Genomic DNA, 17,849 nt, shown 5'->3' with positions numbered 1-17,849 from the left:
TATCACATAATTCTGTGAGAAAGTAGAGGCCTAAGATGCTCCAGATAAATGTCTCAATTAATTGTACAGAGGTAGCCCTCTTTGAGCTGAACCAGAGCTGTGAGCTCTTTATTAAAAGCACTATTCTGTAGCCTGTAACCTTGTTCCTTGACTCCTCTCTAGTTTCCAATTTAAACAAGTCCCCATGCGGCCCGCTCTAAAGGGCTTTGTCTCCCTGTCATTGTTAAGAGAGCCGAGGCATCCTGGAAGTGTGAAATCAGACCTCATGAGCTGAACGGTTCCCCAGGGAACGCCGGACCGCGCAGAAGGTCAAAGTCATGGGCCGGACCATCTGAAAGCGTCTGATCGCCGGTCTGTGACACAGCAAGCGGGTGGGGGCCGGGGGAGCGGGGAGCCAGGGGGCTGGCATGGAACACGTCTTAATTAAAGCCCAAAGACAGCAAAACAAACTGTTTTCTAGGCAGGCCGTCACATGGAGCTCGGATTTTGCTCTGCTAATGAATCTGAGTTGCTAACTATTATTCCTTGAAACAACAGGACTTGCGCTGAAGTTGATCAAACCGGTGGCACATCTTTTCCCACCCTGCTTGCTTCTCGTCAGTAATAAGGCAGGGGTTTTGAATTTTATTTCGTGGTACAGGAAAAGGAGGAATGCATCGGGCCCACTAAAGGAGACACGAGCCCTGCCTGCAAAGCCAGCAGCCTCCCACCAGACCCACCCGTACCCACTTTGCTGCAGGAGGAACACGCTTACGTGACTACTGCCTAACCTGGCACTACGTCATGGCGGTGCCATTGCTTTCCAAAACTCACACGGGTTAGGCGAACAGAATACGTATTAATTTCAGAGGCCAACTGGCACGATGAGTCCATTACGCTTTACGTTTTACTGCACCATCAGAACATGCCTTCACGTGAAAGGACGTCACTGCAGGCGCACAGGCTGCTATGCCAGGGCTCCGCGAGCAGCCAAGCCCTCGAGAAGGTCTGCCTGTCTTCCAGAGGAACCGCACGCGAGCAAAGATGTGGGGAAAGGGGAAAATATAACTTCCAGCTGAGGATTTAGGGAGAAAACAGCCTTGCACCGAATAGCTAAAGCACAATGGAAGATTTAAATGAAACTTTCTTCTCAGGCAGAGAAGGAAAAAGCAAACACCATGCTCAATGTCTTTCCATTTGTTAGATTATAGTTTCAAAAAAACATATTAAAAAATAAATACGTATTTTCCAGGAAGGGGTATTTGCTGTGACTACAATTTCCAACAGGAAAGGAAGGCCTAAAATTGTGGAAGGCCTTGGTGGTAGTAGTTATTGGTGGAAGGCCTAAAATTGTGTTTTGACCGTGGAAAGATGCTGGCTTTCCTGGGGCTGAGGCCCAGCAGTTCTCCCGAAGGCCCCGGTCCTGGAAGACGCCCTATTTTTCAGCTCTCCCCCAAATCAAGGTGAGCTTTCAAGCACCGGCAGGGAATCTCTCAGCCCCTCAGCGGTCCTCCCTTTCCTAGACCTCCTTGCAAGCGGCCTGATGAGGAGGAGCCTCACTTTGTTCTTTTCTGGGGTCTTTTTAAAACCCAGCTATGGCACGTTCGAGCAGCGCCCCATTTTCAAACGGGTAGTGCCCACTCGCCCTGCCCACAACTTCACCGACATGTCACCCAGCCCAGCATCTTCTTCAAGGCATGTGTGTGTGGGGGGGTGCCAACTGAGGCCTGAACCACCACCCTTAATCTCTCCCTTTTTAAAAAAAATCTGTACTAACCTTAACGATTTGAAGCACACTGTCCCAACACTGGGCTATTGAGAAAAAACTGCCCTCGACTATCAACAGTTTATTAGGGGCTTAACTGAAGTGACCTACTGTAGCAGCATTCAGCTGCACAAGGCTACGGGCTTTCTGTGGAAAGGAGAAGAATTGAGGGTTTCATTAAAAAGTAATTTGTGCTTTTTACTCATTCATTCAACGGGAGTCTCAATTGCTCTTTATTCACACAGAGTTAATACAGTATTACAATGCTGCTCAATGAATGTATGGTAACAAAAGAAAAATTTCACATTTTGAAAGGAAAAAAAAAATCCTTGCAACTGTAGTAAGATGGATGACTACTTAAAAGATTACAGAAATCTTTTTCTGTCTATGCTTATGCTTAATGATGGAATATTAAGGATTTTTAAATTCCATTCAGCCCAAACTAATAAATTTTGATTTATTACTTCACATGAAAAGATTCCTGAAAGTGAAATGGGATATGCTCAGCAGACAGGAAACAGAGCAAATCACACCGGTACTATACAGGTGTTCCAGCTACTTCCCAGACTCAAGGGAGGGCAAAAGATTAACTCTGAAAAAAACAATATAGTAAGAAGAGCAAACTAGTCCTTAGCTTTTACTCACACAAGCAATCCTTAGTCGTGTAAGTTATACCACTGATGACAGTGCTCTCCACACTGACTAATAAGTATTGCTCAGTTGAATAAAGGTGGAGGGTCAATTCTTATACAATTTTTGCGAACATGATTTATCGACAATCACAAAATAACTACTTTGAGTTATTTCTAAATATTACTATTCAAAGTTTAGTCTGAAATGAATGATCTGTACATACCCACAAGTTACTAAAAATAGCTATAAATTACTACAGTAGTTAACAAAACCCCTTTGCCCTCTTTTCAAAATACAATGATTTCTGTAATGTTTGGAATGCACAGCCATCTTACAAAACGTATCTGCCGTATGAATGTTTTTTCTTGCTAATGAACAAAATACGCAGGACATGGGAAGGTATTGAGTGTTCTTCCCTGTCTTCCTGACCGTCGTTCCAAATGCAATGTCTGAAGATTTTTGGTAGCTCTGTACATCTTTAATTGAATCAAATGTATTTCCAAAAAATTTGTTCAACCAGCACAAATGACACGTTGATCTGGAAAAGTCAAAGACTGAACGAGGTCAGGGACAGAAGTATCCCATTTGCTGCTGAATAACTTAATCTCTTTCTCTGTTCAGACCACATTGCATTATAAGGTAAAAGCAGAGTGAGGAATCTTTAGAAGCATTTCTCCAACCTCCCCGAAAATAGAATCTGTTATTTTGTGTGCCACAAACTGGATGATCTGTTTCAGCAATAAAATGTTGCTCTGTTACCTTGTCTGAGAAAAAAATTAAATACCTGTACTCATGCTAATTTACAAAAAACTGTTAAGAAGTGAGTATGTTGCTATATATTACATCTGCTCCTGTAACAGAACATTTCTGTCCAAATTGCAGTTGAACCAGCTAGATTATTATAGTTTCCTTTTTTTTCCCCTTTTTTCTTTTTTTTTTTAGCAAAGATGGCTATTTTTTGACACAGAAGCAGCTCATTTTGCTCCATTCAACTTGTGCAGTGTAAAAGTGATTGTACTTTCAGGACATAACTTGGACATTTCTGGTGAAATATGGTCAGTATGGCTGAAATACTTTTTCTTTGTTTTGAAAAGCAAAAGGTTAAATTATCCATTCAGCTTATATCACATAAAACAGAAAATAAAAAAAGATTTTCTTATTTCCCTTCTTAAACAGATAAGCAGTAGTTACAGGAAACTGCATTTATTTGAAATGTCTGAAACCAACAGCAGTCTTGCTAAATATCTGGCAGAAATCAAGTGGTTCTTTTGGCAACAACTTTGAAGCAGTATCTAAGCCTAGCACCTTTCATTTGCCTTGTCCTCTGGAATTCAGCTTTAATTTGAATAATTTTGTATATTTTTATCTACTAGAAAAAGAAGTCTTTTCTATGTATTTTTTACAGGACCTCTGATGGAGGAAAATGCACATTTCACCCTTCCGGGAAATAACCTACGCAGGACTCTGCTAGCATTAGAAAGACTTGCTGCCTTGCTTATAAAAGTTTTGTTTGTCTGTGGATTTTTTCCTTAATAAGCAGAGGTGAGACCGCGCAAACAGACAATAATCTTTAGATAAACCTCTGTTTTAAACATTTTTTCTTCATTTCTAAAAAGGCCCAGTCTTACTATGGTATTTACTGAAACTAAATGAATCCTTGCCTGTGACATCAGCTGCCATCAATGCTTCTGCCCTGATGACCTTCACCTGAAGAAATCCCACATCCTTCATGTTATGGAACATTGCCATTGGACTCTAAAAAATAATAAAAAGAAAAACAATTCTGGATTGCAAAAAAGACATACCAAAAGCAGTATTAATAGTCTTCTCCCTAGCCCAGATATAAGTTAGTGTAATTCAGTCTAACATACTCATACTTCAAAATATTATTTTCTGAAGAATGTACAGTTGTCAGTGTTTATTTCAGTATTTTAAAACTTTAACTTACCAATGAAAAATGCACAGGAAAAATTACAGTATGAATGATTAAATATAACACTAATTCTACTGAATGAATCCCCTAATAGTACATCAACAACTGTCCATCAAAATTCTAAATGATAGCAGTATATTCACAAAATTAATCCAAACAATAAAACACTTCCTCTCCCTGAATACTTTTGTGAGATCTGTGTTCACATTTTCCCTTTGGACGGCTCCAATAACACTCTGAACAGTGACTTAGGGCCAATATTGTTTTTGTTGTAGTTGACCATTATATGCGAGCTTGCATATAGCATATATATGCTTGCATATAGTTTGCAAATAACATGAGCAAAAACAATCAAAAGAGGACTATTACAACTTAATAACTTTCAGAATAATCATGTGCAAAAAAGATTTAAAAAAAGAATTAAAAGATGGTTTCTATTCCTATTCCATGGCAGAAAGCTCTTACTATAAATAATTTTTTTTTTAACATAAATTTCTGCAATATCTATGTATATTAAAAAGAGGAAGAAAAAATTAAAGAGTAGACTAACACTTGCATTTATTCATCCAACATAGTTTTAGAAAGATGTTTGGAAAGTGTGTTCTGTTCCTGCACTTTTTTCAAATAACTAAAAGTAACAAACTGGGAATGTTGCACCAGTTAAGTGTGATATGCTAAAATTCTCAAGCTCTAACTTTGAATATAACTTAAAAGTTGCAGAATTTCAAATGATAGAACATCGACTGCAACTTTGAATCTGCAATCAATTAATAATGACAAACCTGGCATTACCATTTAGTTTTTAGATAACATATGGGAGGAACTCCAAAAGAAGAGACTAAAATCAGATTTTCAAATCCATTTTAAAACATGTATCTATGTCGCCTAAATTTTGGTTGTTTTTGCAAGTCTTGTTCATAAATATTAGCACGTACCTTTATTTTGAAGTATTTTAAAATCTGGACTAATACATTTAATGCCTGTGGCCCTTTCTAAAATTTTAACGTAGTGCACATGAAACCTTTTCCACTGCTTATGATAAGTCCAGATTTCTAGAAAATGCAAACATCAGGTAAAACACCAAGTCAACAATTCTTTAATTTGTTATGAAGGCAAAATCGACTGTTATGGAAAACCAGAATAGATAACATCACTGATCTGAAAACCACATGTGCTGTTTAAATGAAATATTAAATGTCAGACTGCAAAAACTACAGTATGTTTATGCATAGATAACCTATCCATTAAAGTGTTAGACATATAATATGCATCCCTGCCTTTTTACTAATAAGACAATTCTAACAGTTAAATCACATTCTGATATTTATTTCACAAGCCCCAACTGACCATTTACTGTTTACAGTGAAGGTTTGACCTTGGTATACTGAACTGAGGAATCCCGTTAAGTGTAGTACATGCTACATGTTATCACAGGATAATGGTTAATAAATTTTTATCATTTTTGATATGTTAATCATCAGAAATACGGCTTAAAAATACCGATGGTCAACTTCAATCAGCAGACACTCAACCCCCTGCTTTATGTGCTTACAAGCTGAGGGTGGCAGGGACAGCGTTTCAGATAGATAGCACTGTTATAATTCAAAAGCATGTTGGCACCATCCCTCATTTACTACAGTAACAATCAAGGTTTGGAAGCTTCTTATCAGAACTGGTACCACAACAGAGATAATTCTGCTCTAATACCATGACGAAAATGAAAGGATTTACAAAAATGTTTCCACGATTTACCCAAGTTTCCCAGTGACCGAACCAAACACCAAGCTGCAGAAAGAAAACAAAGCAAAAACCAAACACAGAGCAAGCCAAGCAACTGCCCCCCTTCCTGCAATGCCCTGCGGGCCCCTTTTTCCAAATTTCATCCTGGTAAGCTCATTCTGCAAAAAGGCACCAGTGCTGTATTTCACTTTGCTACCTTTGTTAGCATCCCGCAGAATAATTATTTTTGAACTTCTAGTTCCAGCAAGTCGGCTGGCTTAGATTCATTTATTGCACATCACGACTGCGGAGACTGCTGAAAACGTACACAATGCCATGGCAGAGACTCTGCGAGAAGCAAATGACTTTAATACATTACTTTAAATACATAACTTCAAGTAATGATTTATCAGATGATATTCTGTCTTCTTATTTATGATTACTGTTGGAGGCCTCACAACCCGCATGGTTTCTGAAGCCTGAAATTTCCATAGCAGAGGAATCCGTGATTTGCTGTGAATCTTTTCAGCCCTCAGTAGATGGGAAAAGATTGAAATGCTCTGGATATGAGTCCTCTTTATTTTTTTAATGAAAGGCTGTATAATATATTTTCTGTATGGCTGCAGCAGCTGTCAGGGAGAGCATCTCAGTTCAGCTCTATTATGGGAGAAGCAATACCCCATCCTATGGCATCGAGATACACTGAGGGGCCAGTACTGATTGACAGCTTGTCACCATGACGTCTTATTCCATCTCTGTTATGGAGAAAATTAATGTCACACCACCAGCCTTATGACTCGCTGTCATCTTAGAACTGCTCACCTTTTATCAATGCTCTAAATAACATTTCAAGCCCATCGTCTCACGGTGGACAATCTGGTCAAGGGACATTAAATCGGATGACTGTGAAATGTCATAATAAAAATGGAATGCTAACAACTTCTTCTCTAAACTAGCTCCTCTGGTTTTTAAACTGTGACAAGGGGGACCGTGGGTTCAGCACACCCGTTCTGAAAAGGTCATACAATCTCTCTTGGTCTGTACCCATTAATGCGCCCCCCTCCTCACCCCAAAAGGAATTAATCTTTTCAGACAATTGTGGTAAAATAATGGTTCAAACAGTAATGCCTGTTTAATTTGTAAGGCTCTGATGTTCAGCTACAAACGGTTAAATGACAGTAATAGAGTCATTTTCCAAGGCTATTTGATCTGATGGCAAGGTCAGCTCATTAACTGTTTTTGGCTGCAGAAAGGGTGCAAAATACATTTCTCAAATGGAAGCTAGATTTTTTAAGAGAACAAAAAATAAACCCCAAAATACAGCCACTCAATGGGGAATCGTATATCTTGCTAATTGCACATGCTTTCTTTGTATCGGTTCTGAGGTAGAGATATGAATACCAAAGACAAATCAAACATCAGTGAAAATAAACTATTTGAATTTCGTTAACCCTTGTCATTTCTTTCTTCTGCTGTCCACTGGTCATTTTAATAAAAACAGTAAAATTTATCAAAAAGGTATATCAATGCCACAATTTTCAAAAACACATATGAGAAATTCACACCTCTGCAATATGAACCTCTTCCAAAAATATGAATGTTTTCAAATGCATACAGTAATGTAAATATAAGAAAAGACACATATCCATGAATATGTAAGAAATGGAAATAAATAGATCAATCTTACACCGCATAATTATGCTTTACACAGGGGACAAAAAATTCAGAATTTAGGAAAACCGATTAGTAATACATAGTCGTAACATCTTTCTATACTGCTACTAAATTATCAAAACCATCAGTATCACTTGACTACCATATCATCACACACAATAATCCACAGAAATACGGTATTGTTGCACTTTGTAGCAAGAAGTATGTCATCTCAAAAACGTATCCATCAGAAATTTATTATATTTATAAAGATCTATTCTAACAACCACAGACTGTCTTGGTGGATTCCAAAATGCGCAATAACTCTCTTAATTGTAATTATTTTTCAAAGATGGTGCACAATACCTTAGCTCTCAGTTGGTTTAGGAATATTATGTTTAGCCTCACTAAGTCACCTCTATTAAACTGTGTTTATGATAACACTATTGGTGTATGAGTTGTACAAGCATTAGCAGACAGCTGATTCAGTGGAGATAGCCAGAATAAATTTGCTGAAGCGCACATCCTGCTAATCTGTTTGAAGAATATTGTACAGCATTAGTACTAGCACTTCATGTTATCTGCACAGCCTGATAAGGTACATCTTTATTAAATTCAGTTATTGAAAGGATGTCAGTCATGGAATAGGAATATTTTAAAATCTAAAAAAAAAAATTAAGCGGCTCTTTGTTAGTCAGAGCTTGGTTTAATGGCTGAGTGTCTAGAGAAGCCTTTCTAAACACCTGGCAGCATTGTACAATAAAAGCTTTGTAATTTTAAGTGGAAATAGCTTTTTTTCTTTCTCCGTGTGTAGTGAGACAGTTACTTTTAGTGATTTAGGTATTAGCAAATGCTGGAGTAAGAGCTCCCCTCTCTGTTCCTTTGATAAAACTACACAGATTCTGTGTAATGTGAGGATGCTGGGAAATGAAAATAATTTGCTTCAGGATATTTTGAAACAGAAATATTGTTTAAAACAATTATTTTGATGACACAAAACACTGCTCCAGCCTTTAATGTGCAGACAAAATGTAAGTTTTCTTGCCCTTTAGTAGATGCTGGAAAAAAAGCCACAAACTATTGGCACCTCAAACTATCTGGCATAAACACTCACTAGAAACCGTAGTCACTGAGTGACCCCTTAGTTATTTTGTGCTTGGTAAAAATTATCTGCAAGGCAGTACAATTAACTTCTTTATGTCACATGATCATATCAAATAGCTGAATTACTATGTAAAAAATACCTTATTGTATAAAGAGGATTTGTAGTCTTCCTGATGTTACCTATACCAGCCGTGATAATATTAGTAACTAGTTTAAAGGATTGTCATTGGCTGAGTGTGATAGGGATGTAAGGGATATATTTAGATTTTTCCCCCCGGTACTTATTATTTATATCAGCAAACATTTTGCAAACAAAGGGCAAAAGAGAAGAACGCCGTACATATCTCTTCAGTATCTCCTCTCGCTCCTTCTGGTCCTCCAGGGAGTTGACGGAGAGGTCAGAGATAGTGACTGCAGCTGAGGCTGTGAGAGTGACCAGCAACACCAGGCATCCCTCTCCCTCCTCCAGCGGCATCTCCAACTTGTGGGTTTGTTCTTTACTCAGGGTTGACAGGTCAACCTGGCACCTAGAAACAAACATTCTCCATCAGCATGTGGTTTTCTTCACAGCAAACGAGCACATTGGCTTACTTGCATTCGGCTGGACAACACAAATCAGTAGAAATTCCTTCCCAGCTTCTGGAAGGATTTCTCTTCAGCTTCAATCCATGCCGCTTGCTTGACTTTTTTTTTAAAGCTACCACCTGTTACGCATGTGAACAATAAATATTAAAAAGAATGTACAGACACTAGAAGCAAGGCTAGCTAATATGCCTTTCTTGAATGCAGTCAAAGAGAATTGTAAAAATCCAGCTTCTGATGCAAATTGTACTTTTTAATTACGCCTCTTGTATAAACACAAAACGTAAGTTTTGATGTGAATGTTTTCGATACCATTCATCTAAAAACAGTAAAAATCCTCTCTTAAAAAAAAAATCTGTGTGGACTTAATTGTGATGGAGCTAACATGACCGAACACAGGAAAACACGACTTGAGCACCACCCAGAAGGCTCAGCGCCCTTGCAGTAAGCTGCGTGTGGCTCAAGCTCAAAGCTTGTGCAGGCATCCAGGATAACATTTGATGCCACAACCCCTTATATAATAAGATGTCTCACGTTGTAACGAGCAGGGACTGCTTATAACTGTGCAGAGTGGCTGAAGCCAATCCACCCTGCTTGATCCCTTTCCGAATAACCCTGGCTGTACCATACACTGCACTAATGAAGAATGGCTCCAAACGTGCCAGCCAGCAGAAATAGCTTTAAAAATAACAGGTAGAGCTTGGAAGGAAAAACAGTATCACTGCTAACAAAGAGCTGACCATAAGCTTTTTATTAAAGCAAGAATACCTTAGGGTTAGCAATTACTCTGTGAACAGCTTAGAAGTTTTAATATTTTAATTTGTGTAATTCACAAGTTTCAACTAGATTGCAACTCTGAGCATGTCTAGAAATTCAACACCTGTGTCAAATGTCATGTCGGCTTGCACCGCACAGGAATTTCTGTGAAGAAGCACTATTTGGAGTACTTCTACTTACAGCATCCCCCAGTAATGTTTTGCCAATTCATTACTCTAAATAAAAACAGTAACAATATTGAAATAAAGTAAATGAATATATTCTATACATTGTTAAGCCACCAAATACTCTGCTTTTAACAGCGATTATTTAATGTGACAAGCACATGTTCTATATGCCACTCTCACTAAACCAAACATCTAGCAAACTCTTTTCATAAAATGTCAATTGATTTTGAAGAGGAAGATAATGTGGTGACCGCAGGGCCAATAAACTGAGAAAAAGGTGGCAGACATGAATAAATAGGCATTTAAGGACAGGAAATAGCCAATTACAGGAATAAATGCGGCCTCATAAAATGGGCGCTGTGCTATCACAGGCAGATTAGATTTGCTACAGGAAAATTTCCTTTTAATTCTTTTTTTTAAACATTTACTGTCTGTTGTGCAGCTGTCAAAATTAAACTACTGCACAGCTCATACAGTTAACAAGGTTCAATTATTTTACAATGAAAAAAATTTCTAACTGACATAGCATTCTGAGCTTAATGTTTACCTTTTATTTTGAACTCTTTGGATGATAACGAGTGAGAAATGAAATTAACAACAGTAAGGAAAGACTAAAGCTGTTGCTGTCAGTCAGTGCAGGCTGATGGTCAATACATGTACACAGGCTGTCAAATTTTTATTTAATCTGCAGTGAGGAGTATAAAGCCCTCCTTAGGATAATAAATATTGTAATCAAGAATTCAAAGCTGGAGTAGGTTAAGATGTCCCTGATGTTAAACATTCTTTAATAGTTTATTTCAAAAGAGATACTCCTCAAAAATACGTCTCTGCAACAATAATGCAATTTTAACCAATAATCATTGAGAGAACCAGTCTAGACTCTCTTAAAGTCAGTAAAAGAATCAGAAAGTCATGATGATACAAGTAATGCAGAAATAATCCACCCCTCACCCAGAAATAGGCAACAAAAGCTACCCCCACTGGAACAAAAAACCCCTATACACATCAGAAAACTGCAATGACTGTAAAATTACAGGTTTTACATCAGAGCTACAAGCTCCAACTTCTCCAATTCCAGAAGTTACAGCACTTTTGCAACATTAGTAGTCCATGCTCTTTTTTATTTAGGATAAAAGAAGCAATTGACAATCCTGCACCTTTCCTAAAGCTATAAAATATTCCTAATAGCACCAAATCTAGAACAGATTACCTGAGAAATATGTCTCTATTATCTGCTTGATAGATCTCCATGAACAGCCTGTCACCAGCTTGTTATTTCCGAAGATTGTGCAAAGAGTAGGGAGTGATCCAGAAGGTTTTTCCAGTGAAAGCCTTAACCATTTTACAGGAAAAATATCCTCTGAAGCGCCCTCAGATAATTCGACAGGGTTATTCAATCAGAAGTGTCACCATTGCACTTTATGGAAATCTGGGTTAAGAGCGTCTCTGTGCGTACGCGGTCAGGTGCAAGCACATTTCTCATCTGCGCCAGGTCCCCTCCTCTGGCCTGGCCGGAGATGCAGCCCGCATGTGTCTAACTCGAAGGTGCCGAGGCTCGAGGAGCGTTCAGCATGAGGTGAGCGCATCGGCAGCACATGCATTTCAGTCGGAAGATGAGACTTTTACAATTTACGGACACTATAAGAAAAATTGCAATTCTTTTCCATTAATGGTTGAGTTTTTCATGGAAAAGAAAAACAAACTTTGTTTGCTCTCACACCAAATTTTCCTGCAAAAAAATTAAACCATTTTTTGTTAGATCTACTTTGCCCTCACCAGATCTTTGCATGGGACCAAAACAGGGAAGGAAGCCTGGTTTTATTAAGGCATTACCTAAGCACTAACCCTATCCTAGAATAACCTTTACAGACATCAGTAGGAAACCCACAAAACTCCTTTTTGGATTAGATTTCCTTACAAGCCCTGAAGTTAACAAAATACTTCTAAAGAGAAATAGCTTTGGAAAGTTCAAGTTGACAATGCCCCTTTACATTTTACTGAGAGCATATACAAGTATTCCAAGCTTTAAAGCTTTAGCAATGCTGACTTTTACACCAGTTAAGATATTCTCTTAAAAGACATTTGTCACCTACAACTGTTTCCATGGAGAACAAAGATGCTTTGAGGATGAAGGTGAACTTGAATGCTACCAGAAAGCGTGCAGAATGAGCATCGTGGTGGTAGAAATTTTTGTCTTGCATTGTCAAATTGAGGACCATGAAAAACAACAGCCATTTTGAGAAGACCGTAAGTTGGACATGACTAGCGGCTGTCACACTGAAAGCAGGAGGTAACAGTAATTTTGGACAATTCAGTTTCTTACAGAATTACTATTTACATGCTGCTGCTGAAAGAAAAAGTTCTCCACCTGTGAAGAGGTCAGCCTGAAGAATTATGGTGAAAATAGCCATTAGCTCCACAGACAGATTTTCAAGCATGGCTATAAATCATGTTTCAGGGAATTTTAGTTTTTAGGGCAGTTTGAGCATTTTGCACTACTGCGCTGCTCCACGCTGTATGGTCCCTTCAGCGCACACCTGTGTCAGCATTAGAAGCGGTGGGCAGGGGCACTGGAACGATCCCCGTGGCTGGCCGACCCCTCAGGAAGAGGCACGGAGGCACGTCCCCCCAGACCAGCTCTGAACATCATCAGGCACCGGCGCGATCTGGATTTTCAGGCCTTGAGAGATCAGAAGGGAGAAAAACCGCGCAAGTGCCTCAAGCTCATGTGCCAAAGTATCCCAGGTAAGTCGCTGCAGAAACAGGGTACAGCTCCCGTGGAGGAAGATTTGAAGATTCAAGGGGAATCCACCACTTCTCTGAAACTGTGTTCAGTGTGTTAATTGCCCAAGCTGTTAGAAATGCATTTCTGATTTATTTTTAATTTGAATATATCTGGCCTTTGGTTCTTTTTACGCCTTTCTTCACTTGGTTGAAAAAGCCTTTAGTGCCCCGTATTTTCTTCTAGTGAAGGTACTCATATACCATAATCATACCTCTTCTTGATCTTCTGTTTGATATGCTAAACACCTTCAGCTCCCTGTACGTTTCCTTGGAACACATCTCCTACAGCCCTCAAATGACTTTTTGTAACTTTTCTGATCCAGTGAAATTCTCCTGCATCCTTTTTAAAGTGTGGAAGCCAGAACTATATGTAGTATTTTATTATCAGCATGTCTAAGAGGTAAAAATCACCTCCCCTCTCTAGTTCTAACAGAACCTGGAATGTAAGACCGCGTTGGCACCCTGGTGAAATATCCTTGCTAATGAATGAATTACAAAGGCAGCGACATGACATAGAAGGCCTCTTAAAAGCCAGGTGGCCAGGCAAGGGAGAGACAGCAGATAGCGAGATCATTTTCTCACATGACAAAATAAAGCATAAAAGAGGAATTCGCACAATCCTAAGTGATAGGGACAGAAAAGCACCACTTGGCTACAACCCAGGCAACTTAATTATCATCATGACTTGTTCAGGAAGACAGCCTTTTAACTCCACTGTGATCCAGGTCTATGCAGCTCCAAAGGATGCCAAGGAGAGGAAACTGTGCGATTCTGCAATTAGAACTGAGCTGGACACACATCAGAAGCAGCGAGGCATGAACTGCTACAATTTGTGAGACTCCGGATCCTTTATCAGCAGAGTGCAATGTTCCAGTAAAACCAAGAAACAAACGGAGAGGGGAAATTCTGCAAAGCACCGACAGAAAATGACATGTCTCAAAAAGACAGGACTGCAGTAATGTGAAGTTCTTGGAAGAACCAGAGCGCGGCATTTTTAAGTGTAAAGATAATGAGAAAGAAATAAAATGACAGACCCCACACGATGCTTGTGATAGGGGGTGGATAGAAGCGATAGACTGAAAACCAGGAAAGCTCCCAAAGGAGCTGGAGGCTGTAACTCAGCTAAGTAGGGCACTGGCTGAGGGGAGCGCGGTGGGGAGCTCGGGAGAGGATCCCCGGGAAGCTGGGAGCGCACGGCCTCGCTGCAGAGCTCAGCGGGACCTGGGAAACGGGGCTGTCAGCTGCCACGCAGCGACTCACGGAGAGGAGGAAAGGGCCCTGCAGTCTGGGGTAAGTCAGTCGTGGTAATGGAAACACGAAACACAGGACAGTCTCACCTGTCACCGAGCAACACCCGAATACAGACCGGTGTTTATTGCTTGCTAAAAGAAATACGGTCCATGCCACGAAATCCTGTTGATGGATTTTGAAATGACTGATTAACATTTTCCTAAGCATAGCTCTTCACAATAAAACTACAGATTTACTTCTGAAATTGCGCAGACAGAAAAGAGTACTTGCAGGTGTTGTATGATGTGATATTGTTGTCCCTGTGGCACAGCCATACGCTACAGACATGCACTGTTAGTGCTGTCACCAGTGCAATTTCTTTGCAGCAATTTCTTTCTTTTCCTCTGCTGTACCAGTCTATTGCTCTGATGAACTTTCTCTCTTCCTACATGGTTCTCCGCTCACTAGTTGGTCCAAGCAACTTTGCAAGAGCTTTCACACAGCTCCAGTCTGTGCCTTCCAGAAATCCTCACAGCCCCCTACCTACACCCTAACCACTTTTTACACTTACTGTCGTGCTCCTCATATCTAGGCAGCCATTCCACTTTTCCTTCTCCCCTCCTCTTATTTTGCCACCCTTACTTCATGTAGTGGAGTGCACTTCCATATGTAGGAGACTGAGGGTCAGAAGAAGGATCTATAACCATAATCCAGTTTGCGTGCAGCAGTCTGTATTTCAGAATATATTGGGGAATACTATCAATTTTGCAACAGTACATGACAATAACAACTGTCAGTAAGAGTTGTAAGTAATAAAATACCTGGAAAGAGAAAGTTACTGAAGATTTGTGAGCCAAAACTGAAGCTTTTTTGGCTTTCTAGCAGAACAGCAGTGCCTCTGCATTAACAGAAGAAGTTAAAATGTGCAGAAATAGTAATAAGTAAGGTGTGGAATACCTGAAGGCCAAATTTTGAGATGCAGTATTTACATCTAACTCCCTTTGACAACAATCAGAAATGGAGACAGCTCAGCACATCTCAGGATTTGTCAGGGGAAGGCCTGCCAGCAGCATTTTTAGATTTTAATGCTTCGGGCAAAGCCTTCATTTTACATAGAGAAATGCATCTGCAATAATTTAACTTCAGTCATCATGTATAATCAACAAACTATTATACACTCAGGCTGTCGGTTGTGTGCTTGTCTGTGTTTGCACGGAATTTCTGTGCAATTCATATGTGCACACAGTTCGAAACTCAAATTACAATAGCATACTGACCATTATGTTTAAACTTTGAAAATAATACATCCTTCCAAAGTTACATAAATACACAGAAATTTTCAAACCACCATGTGAAAAAAATACTCGAGAGACCAGCGTAATGAAGTACTATTTACAATTCCAGAGGAACACATTTTGTTTCTAGAGAGTTTTGCAAAATTGAGAAAACGTCAAGATTCATCAATTTCAACATTAACACAGACTTTCACACTCCTATTCAAAATCTCTTTCTTAGGCAACAATATTTAAAAAAGAAAATTGCCAGTATTTTAATATAAATCACAATCTCCACAACATTTCTAGAAAAAATCTGGGAAGAAACATCAGCAGTAGCATATTTAGTGTCCTTCACTCAACTTTATGTGCACGTTGGAGTACCCATACACAACTTTACAGCACATACAGTTCTCGCCGATAACGTTCAGCCTCCATAGTGAAGTTACATAAATTTCAGTGGGAAAAAATAAAAATGGAAAAGACATAAATATTTTATATAAAAATCCCACTTCAGTTTAGAACTTTCAGTAGTGTATCCTTGTGCGTTCAGATTAATAAAGCAGCAGCATAGGCCTCATACTGCTTGTATTTATGTGCACCCAAAAGCCACTCTGTGGCTTCATTACTATGAAAAAACTAAACAGACAAGACATAGCAGATTAGGTGTTGAAAAAACTAAACACTTGATTTTCAATATTTTAACTTCTGTATTTCTTAACATCCACTATATAGTGTGTACCCATATACACAGGCACACAAAATCGATCTGAATTTTCATGACAATATTCAGAGAGATTATGGGACGTTTCAGTTTTCTACAGATAAAAATTAATACATAGCTTTAATGAATATACTATACACAAGGTCTTTTGTTCTCAATTTGCATCAGATGGGAAAAAAGATAGTAGTAGTATCTATACATACTGAGAAAATAGATACAGACGAAGTCAACAGTAATTTCCTGGCACAAAATATGAGTAAAAGTCAATGTCATTTTAAAGATAAACACGCATTTTTCATACCAATAAATAATGCTATAAATCCTGCCGTACTGGATTGCAAATAACTTCAGCTGAATAAAACTGCATGACATGGGATTTACTTATCCTGTATGTTCACAGAAACAACTTGTTCTCTGACAGCACTCATTCTTGGCAATTTATTGCAGCTGTCAGCAGCCAATTTGTTCAGATTACTGCTATGCATAAAGGTGTAACAATCATGAGGATTTATTAGCTGATTATCGTAAAGGTGGCAGTCAGGATCGCCTTCAAAAATGCAGATGATAAGAAACTTAAATAATTACATGAAGATTAAAATCATTTTACCTTCATTTTGATTTTAATATTACCTACCTACATAAACTTACGGCAGTGTATGTTTTTAATCACAGGGGTATATTGACTCAATACGGAAGAGAAATGATTCATAGCAAAAACATGTTAATAGTAAACGTATTTAAATTGAACAATATACACACATACGTACGTATTTCTACTTATCAGATGAAGCAATGACTAACGCTGCTCATGCAAGTCCACATGCTTATTTGAATGCAAGAAGGCTGTCCCTGTGGCTTTAGCTGCTGGTTCCAAAAAAAGACCTTCAAGAACTCGTGTCTTTGGTCCCGGAATTTTTTTTTTTAAAAAGGATATTCAGAAGAATGCCAGAATTTAATCTCTGCATGATGAAACTCAGTTCTGTTCAAGCCCAGTGTTTCCTCATACAAATCAGCATATGATTGGAAATACATTTTCCTCGAAGCCTTTGTATGAGGTCTTTTTCCAGGCTTTTGAAATCCCAAAAGAAACACTGAAATGGTTCTAGGATTTCTGTTTTTTAGGGTATTCTAAGATGGAGGTTCACAAGGTGCTGCATCCTTCAAACTGTCATGGAGAATGCACACAACTGAGACTCAAATGAATTTTACAAACACATAATGCTCAAAGTTAAGAGTGGAAATCAATGTCAGCATCTCATTTCAGGAACCTCCATGCTGAATGTGCCTGGGTACCAAGATGAAACTGGAGCTTTACGCTAGTTCTGTGACAGACGTATCTCTCTCCTTCTCTGAATTAGGATGCCATGCTGTCATTCTCACCCTCTTAATACCTTCCTCCCTCTTAGAAGCCACCCCTTCCTTCCATTCCATCCTCCTCCTGTCACGCCGCCCCAAAGCTAGAATCTCACTTCCACGGCTTTGGCTTTCTCAAACATCCTTCCTTCATCCTCCTGCCCTCAAAAAG

The 17,849-nt window shown here is 39.0% G+C and overlaps 1 protein-coding gene across 1 annotated transcript in view; it reads right to left on the bottom strand.

The window, feature by feature from the left end:
- Positions 1-17,849, bottom strand: part of MCTP1 (multiple C2 domains, transmembrane 1) — a 174,301-nt gene that overhangs the window by 106,499 nt on the left and 49,953 nt on the right. The window contains exons 7-8 of the mRNA XM_009572845.1: positions 9,127-9,313; positions 4,039-4,132 (exon numbers count right to left, since the gene is read on the bottom strand). Of these exons, the coding sequence (XP_009571140.1) occupies positions 4,039-4,132; positions 9,127-9,313 (281 nt within the window). The remainder of the gene's footprint in view (positions 1-4,038; positions 4,133-9,126; positions 9,314-17,849) is intronic.

This window comes from Fulmarus glacialis, unplaced genomic scaffold (assembly GCF_000690835.1).
Source record: "Fulmarus glacialis isolate BGI_N327 unplaced genomic scaffold, ASM69083v1 scaffold3802, whole genome shotgun sequence".
Taxonomy (NCBI): Eukaryota; Metazoa; Chordata; class Aves; order Procellariiformes; family Procellariidae; genus Fulmarus; species Fulmarus glacialis.
The sequence above is the reverse complement of the archived record's forward strand: the minus strand, read 5'-3'. Positions and strand labels throughout refer to the sequence as shown.